This window comes from Chinchilla lanigera, unplaced genomic scaffold (assembly GCF_000276665.1).
Source record: "Chinchilla lanigera isolate Chin_1 unplaced genomic scaffold, ChiLan1.0 scaffold00010, whole genome shotgun sequence".
Taxonomy (NCBI): Eukaryota; Metazoa; Chordata; class Mammalia; order Rodentia; family Chinchillidae; genus Chinchilla; species Chinchilla lanigera.
In genome coordinates this window covers 3,135,123-3,153,887 of record NW_004955411.1, presented here as the reverse complement: position 1 = coordinate 3,153,887, position 18,765 = coordinate 3,135,123, and the positions used below count along the sequence as shown (strand labels likewise).

At 45.0% G+C, this 18,765-nt stretch overlaps 1 protein-coding gene across 1 annotated transcript in view; it reads left to right on the top strand.

The window, feature by feature from the left end:
- The window catches only part of Fig4 (FIG4 phosphoinositide 5-phosphatase), a gene marked incomplete at its 5' end in the record, with an annotated part of 82,140 nt that extends 64,004 nt beyond the window's left edge, over window positions 1-18,136 (top strand). The window contains 7 exon segments of the mRNA XM_005377617.2: window positions 954-1,012; window positions 1,702-1,849; window positions 4,692-4,775; window positions 6,614-6,809; window positions 7,716-7,798; window positions 9,595-9,681; window positions 17,780-18,136. Coding sequence (XP_005377674.1) covers window positions 954-1,012; window positions 1,702-1,849; window positions 4,692-4,775; window positions 6,614-6,809; window positions 7,716-7,798; window positions 9,595-9,681; window positions 17,780-17,957 — 835 coding nt within the window. The 3' untranslated portion in view covers window positions 17,958-18,136.
- Between the last annotated feature and the right edge of the window lie 629 nt (window positions 18,137-18,765).

Here is an 18,765-nt window from a genome sequence, read left to right as displayed (position 1 = left end):
GATCTGCCCGTCGTCCCTGGGAGAGGTCCCTGTGTTGCCACTTTCACCTGGGCACTGCTCCGTTTCTTCACAATGAAGATTATTCGGGATTGCAATTACTACGTTTTTATTTAGAGGAACGCTTTCATTTATATTAAATTCTTTTCCTGGCATTTTTGGCCGTAGGCTCTTTTTAACCTGTGGAAATCTGGGGTGTGTGTGTTCATGTTCATGTTCTGATATACCATTTCACGTTATCCTCTTCCTAGCTCTTAAGAATTTTTAAAATATCTGTTTCATCAGCGTTTGATTTCCAGTTGAATTTGTTGCTCTCAGAGAATGTGGATCAGGACTCTTCCAGATTCTGTGCTCCAGCAGATGAGTCTCGCAGCAGCAGCAAGCAGATAATTGCAGTTCCCTGCTTGGACTCTCACTCACCTGTGAGCTGCAGTGACGCCTGTTTACAGTCGGAGACTAACAAGGCCTATTTTATTTTCTAAAGGAGCTTGTTTGTTGGAATGATCTGATTTTCTCCTTAATGATTTTGCTGAGCTGTTTTAACTAAAAAACACCGATCTTAGACCTGTCTTGGAGAACAGTAACCGCTCATACGACTGTGCGGGTTGAGGTCTCCCTGCTCACTTAGGAGCATAGTTACTGGGAGAAGTCACGTCCTAGAGCTGGCTTTTAACCTTCTCCTTTTTAGTTAGAATAAAGTCCGAGCATCTGGAGTCTTTGATACATTCATGGCATTTTTGTAAATCTGTTATGTAATTGAAACAAGAAGAGGGTTGGGAAGGAATTAACATGTTGAAGACCCACTGTATCAAAACATGTTTTAAAAAGAGAAAAAAAATAATTTGAACTAGGAGGTAACATCTTAACCTGGACAGTACAACTCCTTTTACCTGATGAATTGCAGGAAACCAACATTTACCGTATCCTTATTCTTTTTGCTTTTGTTTTTTACATAGCTATACTTACTGGTGGACACCGGAGGTAATAAAGCATTTACCACTGCCTTATGATGAAGGTAGGTAACTGGTTCTCTTCCAGGTTTTACACTCATATATATTTTTCAGTTAAATGAACTGGAAGCATGACCTTTATTGGCATATTTAGTGAGAAATGATTAGCTATTCAGTATTATACTGCTATTTTAATAGATAGGGGATTTTATCGTCCTTTAGCTCCTTAAAGAGGAAGGATGTGTTATACTTCTTTTATCTTAGCAAGCCTATACTTAGTATAGCCAAACTTGTCACACATTTATTGGATATGTTCCAGACATTTAACCAATATAACATATTAATTCATCATTTTAAATTAGTGCTGATTGGCTGGGGATTTAGCTCAGCAGCAAAGCGCCTGCCTGGCAAGCACAAGGTCATGAGTTCGATTCCTGGTACCGGAAGAAAAGACAAAAAAAAAAATTAGTGCTGATTATATATTCCTACGTGTTTTGGGGAAAAGGGGAGGAAGTGAGGACCCAATTACAAGGATGAATCGAGCTTTTTTCTCCCTGTATCTACACGGTGATAAAAGATACAAATGTATGTATGAAAGCACATTTCAGTCACATTTAAGTTAAATTGTATTTGTCAGAGAGGCAGGAAATATTTTATTAAAAAACACCCTCCAATGTAATATACAATAGAATAATGTTTGTAAATGTTTCTAACGTTTCCCAAGACTTTGGATAACAGGCAGTCTCTCCCTTAGTTATCTGTGCTGCGAACTTAAAGAAGTTGGTAGTGAAGAAGTTTCACAGATACGAAGAGGAGATTGATATCCACAACGAATTCTTCCGGCCATATGAGTTGAGCAGTTTTGATGATACCTTCTGCTTGGCTATGACAAGTTCTGCGCGGTATGTCGTGAGCGCTCACCTGCTGCAGGCATCTGGGGGCTGTAGTTGTCCTAGCTTGTGTACATACGCCCTGCTCCACCGGAAATCCACTCAGCACGCGTGCTCAGGGATGGGCATGCAGTCAGGTTGCGTAGCTCCCGCAAGGAGGGGCCTGCTGCTTCACAGGAGGCAGCCCCTTCTCCTGTTAGTCAGCCAGAGGTCGTTCCTCTTCTCGGAGAGGTTGGAGTCTGCCTCCCATTGGTCCTGGTTTGCCACTGGGGTAGCTCGGCTTTCTTTCACTTGATGTAGAAGTTGAAAGCTAACGTAAGTTAGGGGGAAAAGCATTGTCTTCAGTACTGAAAGGCCAAGGTGTGCGTCTTAGATCAGCCACTGCCTAACTGTGTGACCCTGAGAAAGCTGTCTCAGCCGAGCCTTTCTGTGCTCATATCCCCGAAAAACGACCCCAGGCACCTGAGGCGGCACTGGCACAGCTAGGTGGTTAATACAGGGTGGCTATTGTAATTCTGTTAGGCTTGGGACAAGACTCGTTCCTCCTCTGTGGGACAGCCTCTGAGTATTTGCAGAAGCAGTGCTCTTCTTTTCAGGGTAAATATCCTGTAATCTTTCTCCGTAACTCACGGGACGTGGTTTCCAGATGCTTTCCATCCTGGTCTGTCACTTTGCACGTTCCTCATTTCCCTTTGTCTCTTTTAGAATTTGATGAGACCTTTTAAGAAAAATGATGGGACCAGAATAACAAAATTGGTCAAAGCAAAAAGTTTGTTTGTAATTTACATTTTCTTCACATGTGATATGTGTGCTTAGACTTTGTATGGTAAATATACAAATATATTTTATTATTTTTCTGCCTAGAAATCCACATTTTGCTTCTTGTTCTAGAATTTTTTAATTGAGCAAGGGGTAAATTACATCATATATATCTGCTTATATAGATGTATAATTAACTTTGTTTATGGTAGCTATGCTCTATAAAATCCCTGTAAACGGTGAATTAGTGAATGCTGAATAATTTCTCCTGAAGGAAATAGAGGATTAGATTCCTGTGAGGCTCTCATCACAATATTTTTATCAATCAGTGTGTAGACAAGTTTTGTGTATGTGCATTTAAGATGTATATGTATTATACACTTTCATCTGATATGTATTATTGATTTATTGTCACTCACAAGCTGGGAGTGGCGGTGCATGCCTGTAATCCCAGCACTATGAGAGGCTCAGGCAGGAAGATTGCAAGATCAAGCTGATGGTAGGGAATTTAGCAATTTAGTGAGACCCTCTTTCGAAATAAAAAATGAAAAGGGGGAGTGCTAGGTGGGGATATAGCTAAGTGTTAAGGCCCTAGGTTCAATCCCTAGTACTACGGACAGACACACACACACACACACACACACACACACACACACAAAACATTTCAGAGCGCTATAACTTAGGTCTAAATGAAGCTTGTCTAACATACCTGTTTTCTTCAGAGAGCACATTATAGCTCGTGCCCACAAATTCTAGATAGCCTCAGCCCTGTTGGGGAACCATTTTAAGCAGCAGGGGTCACCAACAGAAAGCACAAAAACAATGTGAAAAATAGAGTGGAAAAAAATTACCGCCAGCTCTCCCTCAAATAAAGGACCTCTAGCTAGAACATATAAAGAATTGAAAAAAATCAGGGCCCCCAAGTTCAAAGACCCTGTCCATCAGTGGGCATGAGATGAATAGGCACTTCTCAGATGGAGAAAGCTGAAAAGGCACCGCGTGTGGCTTCCTCGCCCTCGGCGGGGAGTGCACGCGTTGTGACTCGCTCTTTTCACCGCCTTCGCCTGTATGAGGCCCGCCCGCCCCGAGTGACTGCAGCAGTACCGCACGTGGTGACTGAGTGTTTTAGCAAGCAAGCAAGTTTACAAACACAACCTGCAAATAATGAAGATCAACTGTGTATGTTCATAAAGAAAGAAAAAGATCAAACCAATTACATCATTAAAACATTTTCAGACAGTTACAATGAGCCAGACTCAGGACTAATTTCTCTCCCTTCAAGCAACATGACATCCAAGCACAAGCCAGGAGCAGTGTCCTCGCCAAAAGCCCGAGTCCTGGTGGGACTCATGGGACTGTTGCCTTCTTGGCTCCAGCTGAGAAATTGGTCCCCCCCTGAGGCAGTGGTGAGGAAGCCCCTGCATAGGGGGAAGAAGCTTAGTATCTCAGTCAGTGGTAAATTAAATCTGCTTCTGTGTGGAGCGTTCCAACAGCGTTTCAATGAATTAACCTCAATCTAGTCAAGTAGATACTGATTTTTTTTTGTAATGCTATTTTTTAAATTAATTTTATTGGTCCATTTTGGATACACATAATGATCACATTCATCATAGGGAATTTGTATCTGTACATGATATCAGATACTGACTTTTGAATTCATACTACCTTGTTCTGATCATTACATCTGTCTCCTTCAGTAGCACAGCTTAAAAACATTGTCTATACAGTTGAACAGCTTAGTGCTGCCATAGATTTTGTGAGTTTAGTTTGACCTGCCCACTAATTGTGAATATAACCAGATGATAATATCTTAGCTATAGCTGAAATTATCAACACTGTTTGACTAAACAAAGCCTTACATTCAAAAGTACTGGGCCCCACAATCAGTGAATTTACAGTGAGGACTGAACACTAAAGTTACCTAGCGTAGTCAGCTCATGGGTTTTTATGGCCTGGATCACTTCTCTAACATTTGGCTGAGAACGCATGTCACTGAGGGTTAAAAAGGAGTACTACAAGTGCAAATTAAGACAGAAGGCAATAGCGTGGGATGGACAGTGACTCACGTGGTACTGTGCTTTTTCCCTCTTCCTAGTGACGGTATGCCCAAGACTGTTGGCATCGATCCAAGTCCCTTCACTGTGCGGAAACCAGATGAAACTGGAAAATCAGTATTGGGGTAAGATTTGCGTACAGAATGGAATTATAAATACTGACGCAAAACAGTAGCACTTGCAGTAGTATTTCTACCGGAAACTAACAAGTCACACAGTTTGTGGCACAGTGCATTTATTGTCTGTATGTGGATAGTTCCTTTATAGCACTGCGTGATTGAAGTGTCCAGTATTGAAAGTAGAATGTATGGAAATTTCAGCAATGTGGTGTATTTTATTTTAAATTGAGAATATAACAAATGGCGTAAAGACGGGAAATAGATACTGTTTCATGTCTGTAACTAAGTCTACATTCTTCGTTTCTCAACATAGAATATGTAAAATTTTATACTCATTGTATTTACTTTTTGCTGACACCCCCAAGAATGTAAAAGCAAATACACTCTCACAGAGAACGTAGTAGACTTACTTTTTGTATCTGGTAATATTAAGAGTACGCACTGTGTTTGCGTCTTCATGCTTCTAGACTGGAGTGAAATGTGTAGTGCTCCAACATAAGAATCTTTCTGCTCCCTGACCTGCCTGGTCCTGATGGTAATATTTCTTCTAGTCTCTGACCAGAGGCCTTGGCTAGACTTTAGATACACAATCCTAACTGTATTTGGAAATGTGCATGCAGTCTTAATTGGAGTCTAGCTACATGTAATTCGTACAGTGGTATATACTGGTATTTTCCAGACACACCATTCTATGGCTTGCTTACTTGCTCTTGAACAGCTTTATGTTAAGCCCTGACTAGGTGTTGAGAAGCATTTAAAAGATGGAAAGTCCTCAAGAGTTTAGAATTTGAGTTCCCAGGACCAATAAGGAAACAACCAGCTATATAAATGTATAGCACAGAAATTCTGCTGAGTTTAATTTTCAGTTGCAAAAGGTCAGCAACTAATCTTTTTCTACATTATATAACCCATGGTCAGATAATACTGCTTTTCCCTTTCCTACAACATTTCAGAATATTAGAATGTTTTAGTCTCCTAAAGAGAATTTTGTTTCAGGTAAAGATGAATATTAAATATTTCTATAAAAGGCACAAGTATTACTATGTAATACTTTCTGAATATAAAAAGCTACAAATATTTTTATTCAAATTTGACCCTAAAAAGTAAATTCTGTAAGTATAGATAGATTTTTCTTTTTTGTTGTTTGGTTTTGTTTGTTTGTTTGTTTGTTTGTTTCAGACAGGGTCTCACTATGTAGTTCAGGCTGGTCTTGAACTCACTACTTAGCCCAGGCAGGCCTTGAACTCCTAGTGATCCTCCTGCCTCAGGCTTCCCAGTGCTGGGATTACAGGTGTGCGCCAACACACTCAGCTCTGCAGGGATTATTCACCCTCCCTCTTCTCTGTTATTGGGTATGCAGCAAATGTACTTGTTTGCTAATAGCACAATAAATTTGAAAATTTACGTTCATCAGTTGATTTATATTGTCGTATACTATGATAAAAATTCATAGGAGGGAGGGGATCGCGCATGCGTTTGGCCCTTGACGTTTGTCTTGAAGGTTTCACAAGTTGTAGGTCATTTTACTAATTCTGTTATTATACATCAGACTTGAAAACACTGAGTTCAGATAGCAGAGGAAGTCAGCAGTAGCCAGTAAGGAGACTGCCGCACTCTGCGAGTACACTGTGGGTCACTTTCTGAATTTGTAACAGGGCTTACCCCTGAGATCAGGACATGTGTGCGGAGACGCTGCGGTCTCCCGCCCGCACACGTGAATGAGAAACCAGCTTTCCCCGTGGCTTTCTTAGCGACACTCGAGTCGGGGTTGGGGCGGAGTGACCGTTGACGAGTGTCCAGGCTCGGTGTGAGGATGCTTCACATCCACGTTTGTCTTTTTAAAGAAACAAAAGCAATAGGGAGGAAGCCGTGTTGCAGCGGAAAACAGCAGCCAGCGCGCCGCCGCCCCCCAGCGAGGAGGCCGTGTCCAGCAGCTCAGAGGATGACTCCGGGACCGACCGCGAGGAGGAGGGCTCGGTGTCTCAGCGCTCCACCCCCGTGAAGATGACCGATGCGGGAGACGGGGCCAAAGTGACCGAGGTGCGGGAAGGGAAGCTCGCGGGAGAAAGGAACGCCGGGTTGTCTCCTCCCTGCCTGGAGCCTGAGGCACTGCGGAGCGTGGCTGTGCTTGGCGCAGGATTGAAAGGCTCTGCTTTGAAGGACGATGGGTACTTTGCTCCTTTGTATAACGACGAGTTGCCTACGCTTCAGCATTTGTAAGGGAACCTGGCGGTCTCTGAGCACCGCACTCACCAGACTCATTTATCCCCTTGTTCCGCACAGCTGGGTACAGGGTTGTGCAGCCCCTGAACAGGCCAAATAGGAAATTCACTTCAGTCTTCAGTTCTGTTCAGTATCACTGACATATTCAAGGAAAGCAAGTGGAAGTAAACAAAAGAAGCAAATCCAGTTTACGGTAATCTGCTTTCTAGAAATAGCTAAAAGTTGGAGATAGGTGAGGCAAATAAAACATGATACCATAAGAACGGAACCATTACTGAAGAAGTTGACAAACCGTGATCAGCCGAATCCCACCTACTGTTTGCTTCTGTGAATAAGGTTTTATTGGAAGCAGCCGTGCCTCCCTGTCTACCTACTGTACGCAGCTGCTTCTGAGAGATGGGCAGTGTGTCAGATAAGACGGAGCCTAGAGTGCCTGAAATATTTACCATCTGGTCTTTGTAGAAAAGCTTCCAGCTCCTGCACTATACAAAAGCAACTTATAATTACTTAACAGGACTTTTTTACCCTGATGTATTTTAGTAGGAAATGAAAGTCAGGTTAAAAAAAACAAAACAAAACACTGAGAAGCTTAATGAACAGGCTGAAGGAACGTTGTGATTGCTTTTGTGGAAGAATTCCTAGGCTCGTTTTCTTCATCTTCGGAAATTATTAATATGCTAGCTGTCTAAAAACTCTAACTGGTTCCTTTTTCTTAAACATCAGAATATGGTCCAGCCCATGAAAGAGGTTTATGGAATTAACCTCTCAGATGGCCTTTCAGAAGAAGATTACTCTATTTATTCAAGGTATGATACTTCCATATGTAGAAGGGAAAATATGAACATTTATTATTATAGTAGCATATTGATTTTTTTTAAATGAGAATAGTCACTTATGCAAAAGGAAATCACTTCTACTTAGAACATGATGGGAGGTTTTCAGAGCCCAGAATCCAGAACACTGATTTGTGTTAGGGGTTAAAGGGCCTCGTGCCCAGAGGCTGCTGCTCAGAGGTGGGCATCGCTGTAGGCAAGAGGAAGCCTCCCTCTGTCAGCCTCTGTGTTAGTTAGGGGCGGCCCAGGGATGTTTAGGGACTGCCTGGCACCCACTCCCGCAGCTGGGCACTGGTGCTGTCTTCGTGCCTCCCGTGGTCCAGCAGTTACAGAGGGGCCTGGGCAGTTCTCCCTGAGCAGGCTGGTCCCCCGCCCACCCCAGTTCTGTAAGCATCTGGCTGGCAGTTGGTGACCAAATAGTGCTCTGGCTGCTTACAGACCAAGCTCCCATGGGCTGCCACAGCACGCTGTGGGGAGGGCGTGCTTCCACAGCCGGATTCGGTCTCCATGGCCCGTCTTCCAGCTTCCTGTGCTGCTGCCTGTTTTTCTGTACCGGGCCTCACCCACCTCCAGGCTCCCGAGCCTTTCTCAGTGCTGCGGTTTCGTTCAAACCTCTAAGCCCCGTTCTCTGTGTCTTCCTGTTTCCTCATCTTTTCCAGTGCTAGATTTGCTAGCTTGACCAGATCTGACACTTTCTGCTTACCTCCTAAAGCCTCATATACCCGTAGCATTTTTAAAATTCTGACCCTGATTATGTACTTGATTTGGGAAGTGTAAAGGTCTGCGCAGATCACTGATGTTACAATATTCCGCTCAAAAAATGGATCAGAATTTTTCTCTCGCTAAATATAAAAGCATGATGAAAGCTCTATGAAAGTTTTGTAATAATACTGTAATGATGGCTTAATTGGCAGCTTCTGAGGCTCTTGTCTTGACCTTTGAAAAGCTTATGAAAGATAAATGATAGATTATTCATAGTCATCAAAGAAGTATCTTTTAAATAGTAGAAAAATAGAAAATAAACCTGCCCTTTTATCCTGTGCTGAAACCTCCCATGGGCACGAACCCGTGTCCCTGAGGGACAGACGTGTGGCATGGGCAGAGCTCCAGAGGTAGGGCCAGTGTGCGTGGCTCTTCGCCTAAGGCCTGGGTCTGTGCTGCCCAGAGGGGAGGTGGGGCAGTGGTGTCATCAGCTGGTGCCCCCATCTTGGCATCTTGGTTGGACATCCACCCTTAGGCGGGACTGGCGTGTACTTGGGAGCAGGGTTGGTCCTTATCGTCCTGAGGAGATTGAGTCTGTGTCCCAGGTTCTCAGCAGCATCCCAGCTTTAGGAGGTGGATTCCTAGCCATATCTCACCATTTCCGTGGTGTCTGTGTCACTTCAAGCCTCTCCCCGTGCTCCCTGCACCCCATGCGTTAGGTGGTATCACACTTAGATGTGAGAAGTCCTACGGGGTCATCTGCCTGCCCTTAGGAACATTTCCTTTCAAGGTTTGCATCACGTTTAAGTAAGTGGAGATACAATAAAGTATACATGTGGTTTCATTCTTATATCCATGGCAGTGACTTACATGTTGAGCAGAATGTCATCTCTTTTATTCTATCAAACACATTATAAATTCCAGCAGTCTTGGGTTAGGTAGGATACTCCTCCGTGCTTTGCTGAAATAATCAAGGTGTCTCATTTGGAAGTGTACAGCATTTTGTGTGAGCTCCTGAGTTAACTGCAGGTACTCCTGTAACTTACTGTGTCTCTTGTAATTTGTAGATTTGTACAGCTGGGGCAGAGTCAGCATAAACAAGACAGAAGCAGCCAGCAGCTCTGTTCCAGGTGCTCTGATGGGGTTATAAAATTGTAAGTACTAGGTTAGACCTTTAAGAAAACGTTTGCACTGATGCTATTCTTAGTGCTTTTTCATGACTTTTTAAGAAAACCATGCATTCTGTTCAACAAGTTAGCAGGTATACTAAAGCATTTCTTCCTGGTACCTTATTCAAGGACAGGTAGGTCTTTGGGGACATGGGGGAAGGACGGCAGCCTGAACTGGACTTGAAGTATGCCCTTTGGAGCTGAGACTGGCATTGGCAGAGACTTCCTCCTATGAACTTCACCCTCCACGGAGTGGAGGTGGGCTGATGAAGCAGCTGTGACCCTGGAAACAACTTTAGTACAAGACCCTTGAGGCAAGGATAGGTTGATCTCTTCTAGCTACATGTCCCCATAAGTTCTGTTAACTTGCTACAGGTTAAACTGGTGCTTAGTAAGTTCTTAAACAAACACAACTGTGTTCAGGTCGTGCCACTTCCTGGTTTGTTACACAGCAATGCCGTAAGTGCTGTTTCACCTAGTTTCCCCATCTGCAGAAGGGTATAACAGCAGCACTTACCTCAAAGGAAGGTGGAGACTCAAGTGAAACAATGTACCCAACGTTCTTTGGACAGCATTCTCACTAAGTTGTGATCATTACCGTATTCATATTTAAGGTTGTTCTGCTTATTGGGACCAAACATAGTTAAAGGCTGTGACCTGGAGAGGGACCCTGGTCAAATACCCAGTTGAGTTTCTGCCATAAAATGGGTCACTGTGGAGATTCAGTGTGATGGTACGTGTGAGGGGTCTAGATCAGTGTCGGGCACATAGTGGACAGGAAATGTTTCTCTTTCTTTTTTGGTACTAGGACTGGCACTCAGGACCTCACGCTTACCAGGTAGGTGCTGGGCCACTGAGCTGTGTCCCCGGCCTATTTCTCTTTTGTTTAGACCAACTTTATGAGTTGGCTAGTGGATTACGTATGTGATAGGTACTGATTGCCTAGCTCCTTGGTGTCCTGTATCTCTATTCCTGATTGATTGCTCAGAGGCTGTTGTAGCAATCCAAGTAGGGGCTGTGAGGCTTTTAACAATGGAATGGGTTTGAAAAATACTTCAGAGGCAAAATGAACAGGACTTGGAGCCTGACTCATGGAGGGCATCAGCGGCGATCGTGTGGCCCATGGTTGGTAGGACAGGCGTGACTGAGTCCTCCGCACCTGTGCCCTTCGGCAGCGAGGCGCCCACGCGTCTGTGTCGGGCACGCAGAGCTGCCGCTGCCTGCGGCGGAGCGCACTGCAGAGGGCTCCGCGTGTCTGCAGAGTAGCGTCAGAGGGTAAGGCTTGGGAAGTGGTTGGACTGACGCGGAGCTCAGAAGAGCGCGAGAACCGGGAGGACGCGCATGCCCACTGGTAAGGGTGAGGCAGCCTAAGAGCAGGGACCAGCGGGAGACTGCGTCGCTCACCCTGGCGGAGGGCCAAGCTGTAGGACGGGAGACAGCGGCAGGGAAGACCAAGATGGCTAAGCGCACAGGTGCACGGAGAGTGAGGCCGCGCGAGCTCCTGGCTTCCTCCCCTCTCACTGTTTCTTTCTCTCTTTTTTCCCCTCTTGTTTGGCATATAAACTCCTTTTAACTTCAAGGTCATTTTCTTTGTTACAACTGTCATGTGGAAGTACGGGCTCCCAAGCGAGTTGAAAGCGACGCAGCCAAAGAAGGAAAGTGTTTAAATGTGTTAGTGGGGTGAGAATCTGGGTGCCAGATTGTGTTAAGTAAGGGATCACTCTGTTAAAATAGTGTGGGACAACTTATTGCCGGTGATGAAAGAAAAATAAAACACTTCCCCAGGTTCCTTCAACGTCTTTCCACTTTGATCTGTAACTGGTCTTAGAGTTAATACTTCCTCATTCTTTCTCTTGCAATATTTAGTATTTGCTTCCCTGAGTTCTTAGTATAAACGAAAACCACAAGGATCTAGAATTATTTTAAACTTTCTCTTCTAGCAGGATAACAAAAAGCGTGGTGAGAGCTCTGTCTCACGGGGCCATAGCAAATGCCTGAAGTGTCTTTGGGGGGAGGTGTGCGTGCGCACGTGAGCCCATGCACATATGTACACATACGCCCTTTAAATAAGAACTCTGTTTTTAAAATAGCAGCTATTGCTGTTTAGATTTCTGAAGTTACACCCAAACCAACAGAAATTAGGTTATTATGAGATTCTTGAAGTTCTCTTCCTATATTTCAGGTTCTAGCATATTTGAAAATGGTAAGAATCCTATTTTAAGTTCATATGCATCTGTATCTATTCATCTCTGTTTGAGTTACTAATTTTTCTTGAAATCGTGAGGTATACCAGTTTTCCTTTTCTAAATAGGAGGTATTTCCACCACAAATATCAAAACGGTTGAGGCTAAATGACTGCGAAGAAGCCCATGGCACATGGATCTGAATTAGGGGTACAGAGACCTGGGCAGAGAAATTGGGCACTTCTGCCCACAGGCTTGCAAGACATTGCCCCGAAGCAGATGTGAGACCCACAGCCGGCCCATTGTCTGCACCATCAGCGCCCAGTCGCAAAGCTGTGTTTGGTCTGAGTCACCCTAAGCGGAACCCGGACCACCCCAGAGTGTATGGGGAGTGGTCTGGGAGGAACGACCTCAGCCAGCATTTACAAAACAGCGTGTGATGGATACTGTTTATATACTTTAATCTGTGTTAACTCAATTCCCAAAATAACCCCAAGGAGTAGTTCTTACTAATTACTTTATAGGTGGCAAACTGAAGCACAGAGAACTTCCATAAGTTTTCCAGGCTCAGATGGCAAATGGAGAAACCAGGAATTCAAACCCAAATGCTCCTCCAGGGCCCGTGCTCTCTGGCTTGCATTACCCACTGCTCTTCTAACCCGTGGGCAGATTACTAGCATTAACAGCCCCTCCTTTGGTCCTCTGACATGGTCTGTATTTGTAGATACCTGCCTGTGTCTCTGCTCTATGATCTTGAATGTTTTTATACAATTTGTTCTTACCCCAGTGCCTTACATACTACCCCTGATGTGGTCAGACTAAAGCTTCCTGGGCAGGTGTGCTTTGCTTGATCGGCTTGGTTCTGTGGTGTAGAGGTCGTTAGGCACCTCCAGAGCAGTGCTGCTGAGATTGGAATTACTGCATTCCCGCCGGGATACTCATTTCTACAGGGAAGTCCTCTTGTGTCTCCTGCTGTCCCCAGAACAGACCTGACATTTAGTGCTCAGTAGATACTTGTTGAAACTTACTGAGCCTCACCCCCACCCCACCCGTTCCTACCAGAGTGTCCAGGCGCTCCCTCCGAACGCCCTGGAATGCCCCCAACACCACTCAGGCTTTCACCGTCTTCTTTTCCCTCCATCCTGGAGCACCTCAATTTTTCCTCCATTCTGTTTCTTCCATACCTGCCCTCTTCCTGCTCCTGTTTCTTTGTTCCAAAGGGACAAAAAGGAAGTGTACCCCACTTTTTTAGCATGTCCCCGTTCTCTTGTTTCTAACAAACCCATGACCATTGCAGGGAGAGGGAGCCCAGTGGAAGGGCCTGCTGGGCCCAGAGGGCGGGTGATGTGAGATTGATGGTGTCTCCCTTTCGGGGCAAGGCTCTCATGCTCTCCTTTCTTTATTAGGTGGTTATCTCAGGTATTTGTCCCAGTGGCAGAAAACTGACTAATACATCCATTGGGGTGGGTCCAGCATGAACTGTAAACTGTACAGTTACCTATAGAACTCACTGAGTGTTAGAAGGGGAAGAGAAAATGCTGTATCTCTGTGCTCACAGTGTGTAATGCAGTACAACTCTGACAAATTAGATGGTGAGGAGAGTGTGCAGTACACACGGAAATATGCAAACATAAAATCTGCTTTCAGGAATCATCAATGGCGGCACTTGTTATTCTGGAGGTGTCGTATGTTTAGTACGGGATAAGGCAAATAAATAGTCATGGGTTATTTTAATTCTGTCATCCTCTTTGTCTTTGAGAAATAAGATTCTCCTTATTTCTTCCAGGAGCAAATACAGACACACTCATGTACCCACACATACACATGCAGTGGCCTAATAATGACTCTTAGGAATTGCTAAGAATTCCCATTGCCCACATTGTAATTTTAAAATACCAGTTTTCTACTGATAGGAACCTGAGCTTCTGGGATAGGTGGCTGGTTCCAGGTGTGTGTCGGAAGGTGTACAGAATTCTCCTGGAACTTGTCAGTCTGGGTAGCAAGAAGGCTGTCAGATCATGAGGGCCCTGTCAAGAGGATTCAGGCGTGAACTTGAAGTGGCTCCCGTTGGACAAGATAGAACAATTGGAGCTTCAAGAAGAAGGAGAATCCCAGTGCAGTGAAATTCAAGGGTGTTTAAAGTGCTAAGTTTGTAAGAAATCTGACACCTTAGAGGATAATAGTAACATTTTGTTATCTAGAAAGCTGGCAACTAAAAGGCAAGGCCCACCAGACACGTGATTCAGGCTCATGAACCGTGATGGGCAACCAGGAAAGACAGGAGATGCCTAGCAACGGAAAGCATTGAGTAAGGCCGGACGCTGTAGCAGGGCAGTGGTCTCGGACAAAAGCGCCAAGAATTTCTGAGGGAGAACGTAACTGGAAAGACATTACAGAACAGTGCTGTCCAGCAGAACTCTCCATGGCGATGGAAATGTGCCGCGTCACACTGTACAGCACAGTACCCGTGGCACGTGCGGCTGTCAGGGACTTGACATACGGCTAGGGCGACTGAGCTATTTGTAGATTTACTTGATTTTAATTAATTTAAATGTAGCCACAGGTGGCTCTAGAGTCCTACCCAGGACAAGTGTAATCTGAGAGCTCCGTTTTGGACTCAGGTGTCGCTCCATGTACTGCTTCAGAGAATGTGGGTAACGTGCAGTAGCAGCTTCATTTTTACCAGGAAGGAGCAAACACATTCTGACTATACGATCTTCACTAATAGACAGACTCCAGACTAGACTTCAAGGTACGAGTACCTGCTTGGAAAGAAACAAACAATCTAATGAGAGAAGCAATGGATGGTGACTGCAACAGTGTTAGAACAGCACCCACAAACTCAGGGCTGACGCCACCCAGCGACATTGCAGGGCAGAGAGAGAGTCATTTCATGGCAGTGTATGTCGAGCCCTGTACCACCAGCTTAGGTGAGAAGGGCTGTTCTTTCCTTACAGAAATTATAAGACCAGCGGAAAGACAAAATAATACTACTAAGGCCTTCTGAGGTTTTGCTGTATTAGGACCAGAATGTCTTAGAGGAGCAAAATTACAGTTTTTCCCTAATTGTGGGTTTCTCAGAAGATAGAAGAAATTGTGAAAGATGACCGAGTGGTGATCATTGTCTGCAGTGAGCTTTCGGGTCAAGGTCTTCTGTAAGGTCCTCTGCCACTCTAACATCCCCTTGATTCTGTGACTCAGTCATGGCCAACAAAGCATCACTCGGTGATGTAAATACCACAGCTTTGAGGGGGAAGCTTTGAGGGGGAAGACTTGGAGCTTGTGGTAGCACCAGAAAGAGTCATAGAGAAAGGAGATGTGTTCCGTGACTAGAACGATTACCATATCATCTGGAAATGCTAAGTGTGGTTTCATGTATGCCAAAGTACTAATTAGAGAAGAAGCTGAAGATTTTAACATACAGAAAGTATCACATATATAAAGTTGTTGGAAATTATACCAATATTGTCTAGTATCTCAGTCACCAATGACAAATGATTGTGACATTACTAAACGCCAGACACATCTTTAGACCATCATGTTTCCTTGCCAAATCAACATGTATTTCTTGGTTATTCACTATGTATAAGTCAAAGAAAGTCTCAGCAGGAGTTGAACTGTGAAATGACACAAACATCAGTTCTGCATCTAAGTATAAGATCAGTTATTATCAGAAATGATCATAGTGTAACCAGTCAAGTGAGTAATACCACATTTAAGGCCACCAATACACATTTCCCTTTTTTCTTTTTTTTGAGTCTCACTTTGTAGTGCAAGTTGGCCGCGAACTCACTGTGTAACCCATGCTGGCCTTGTATCTGTAGTGATCCTCCTGCCTCTGCCTCCTGAGTGCGGGTGTGTGCCACCATACCCGGCTCAGGATTTTCTTTGAGACCATGTGGTGTGTGGAGTGATTTCTGCCCAAGGGCTTTTCCTGTGTGCGTGGGAAGTGCAGTTAAGACCCCTGGCCGTCAGCGCTCAGCGTCAGAGCCACTGAGCAGCGTGTGTTAAGCATAAATTAGGTGGCAGGTATGCTACCCTAAGTGAGACGGTAGCAGTCCTTGCGGGGAGGCACAGGGCTCTCCTTGAAGATGGACCTAGGTTTTATAGATAAAAAGAGATGAGCCTGGCAAGTGCAAGGTCCTGAGTTCAATTCCCAGTACCAAAAAAAGGAAAGAAAGAAGTGAGCCTGCAGTGTTGCAATTGTAATGCTTTATCACCAAAAAGAGTATGGTTTTGACTGGGGAGTAGCGGGTCTGTTCCCTTTAGGAGCTGTGAAAAGTGGTCCTTCTGTTTATGGACAAGAGAGAAAGGTGGAAATAACATATATGTCTCTATGAAATGGCAACTGTAAGCCAGCTCTGTCCTTTGAAATGAATAAAAGAAAATAGTCTCGAATATCTGCATCATTCAGTGTTTAAATACTGGTCTTTTCACTCAGAAGCGATGCCCTCAAAGCTGATGACAAGACTTCCACGCAGTATTGGAAGCACTGCTGGGTTTACCACCTCCACTGTCCAGTGCCCTCAGAGACAGAGCAGAAACCCCTGTGGGTCTTGGATGCAGCTCTGTTTCTTTCCCGCTCTGGAATGTGTAGTCAGCAGGGAAATCGAGTGTCCCTGTGGTAGGTAATGTGTGCTGAGGCCGGTATCACTGCTCTTACCTTTGCAGTTGTTGAATTATGCCATTGTGGTATAGGAGCGGTAGTGCGCTCTCACTTAAAAAGGAAGTTCGTGCTTTCAGTGTGCGGCACAGCTGCGCTGACCTTGTAAGATCTTATTTAGCATTTTACGTACCCCACTCACACCTCTAGCTGTGTGTGTCTTAGACCAGAGGCTGGCTAGCTTCAGTGAGTGTCAGGATCCGCTGGAAGATTTGTTTTCTGGGATGTTTTGTCTTACTTTGCTTCGTTTTGTTTCTTTTTATTAGTGCATGTGTGTAGGACACAGCGTACCCCTTCCTGGGGCGGGTGGTCCGTGTACATAACACATCTTCATTCTTTTATTATTCCCCTTCGCGCTCCTCCCTCCCTCCATCTCTTGATCCCTCTCCTTTGAGAAAGATCTGTCTCTGTGCTTCCTGTCACCGGCCTTTAATTTTGCTCTTCTTGGGCCGGAATGTAGCTCAGTGGCACAAGCGCCTGCCTGGCAAGCGCAATGTCCTGAGTTCGATCCCTAGTACCAAATAAAAGGTTAAATGTGCTCTTTTGTTAACACACCTCTGCTGGGCCTGCCCCTCTGCGATCTGCCTCCGTACACCTGGAGCGGAGGGTGAGCGGTTCCCACAAGGCCCAGCCCTGCCGATGCGCCTGCTGCAGGCCCGCGCTTTGAGAAGCTGCCTTACAACCGCGAGGGGCTCCGAGTGACTGGCTTGCTGATGATAGAGTGTCTCTGTGAGTCCATCTCTGCCGCTCCTTTTTCTGACTGAGCGAATACTGAGAATGTGTTAAGCTTCCCTCCAGCCAAAATCTACTTGCAACACTGTATTAACTTCACGTTTTTATTGTTTAGTGTAGACTTTGTGTCTAGAATAATTAAAAAGACAAAAGGAATAGTTTGCTGATTGTCCGGAAGCTGCAGTAAGGTGATGTTGGAGCGCTGAGCCCCCTGCCATCCCCTCTGCAAGTGTTCGAGGCTGACCTCGGCACGGGCAGGCACAGGGTTTGTAACTGGCGTTGCCCTCCACCACGGGTGACAAGGAAGCGGTTCCGGGGAAGCAGGAGGAGGCCCCTGTTGACCTATGATAAGAACCCAAGGCCCCGGCCGAGGGGAAATCACCCGGGGGAACTGCAGAGGTTTTTCCTGCCACTGGCTCGCTCAGGGTCGTGTGTTTTGGGGAGCAAACTCCCCGGGCCCCTCACTTGCCGTCCTTTGTGTGCTCCCTTCTTGCTTCTCTCGTAGGACACCCATCTCGGCTTTCTCACAAGACAACATCTACGAGGTTCAGCCGCCCAGAGTAGACAGGAAGTCTACCGAGATCTTCCAGGCCCACATCCAGGCCAGCCAGGGGATCATGCAGCCCCTCGGAAAGGAGGACACTTGCATGTACCGGGAGTACATCAGGAATCGCTACCTGTGAGAGAGTGCGGGGCCACGCGCCCTCAGAGGACCAAGGAGGTCACGCTGGCGTAAGGTACTGTCCTTTCTGTCTCATCTGCAAGAGGGAATTTTCCAGAGTCCTTTGCATCGGAGACTTTTTCCTCCTTCTGTACCTCACAAATTATTAAATACAATAAATAACTGAATACGTTGCTGTCATTGTGTTTGCGTTACTTATTTATTTATTCATTCATTCAATTATTTGGTTTTTTTTAAGACAGGATCTCCCGGTGTAGTTCAGGCTGGCCTTGAACTTGAGTGGTATTTCTGCCTCAGCCTCCTGATCACAGGCATGAGCCACCACACCTGGCTGCGTTTGCTTTATTGTAGAAGCGCTCTGTTTTGCAATGTGGTGGTGCAGCATCTTAGCACAGGCCATGGAGTTCCCTTGTACTCTGTGAGTGCGCTCTGTGTACCAGGCACGTGGTGATACCTGAGAACAGCACGGTGGACAAAACATTCCTCTCTAGGGAGCAGTGAGGACAGTTTCCTTATCCTCATCCATGAATGCGGAGTGGTTGTCTTTATGGTGATTTTTTTTTCATTTGTTCTGATGGTTTTATGTTAACTTTGCACTTTGATATTTTAAAAAAAATTCATTACCCCAAAAACCCTTGTTTTGGGGAAATAACACTGACATATTTATGAATAAAGAGACAAGATGTCAGTAAAGTACTCTCCAATGGCTCAGGAAAGAGGACATGTGGTAAAGCAAATGGAATCAAATGTAATAATTGGTAAATCTGAATAAAAAGTCAGTGGTTCTTTGAATTACTCTGCCAGTGTTT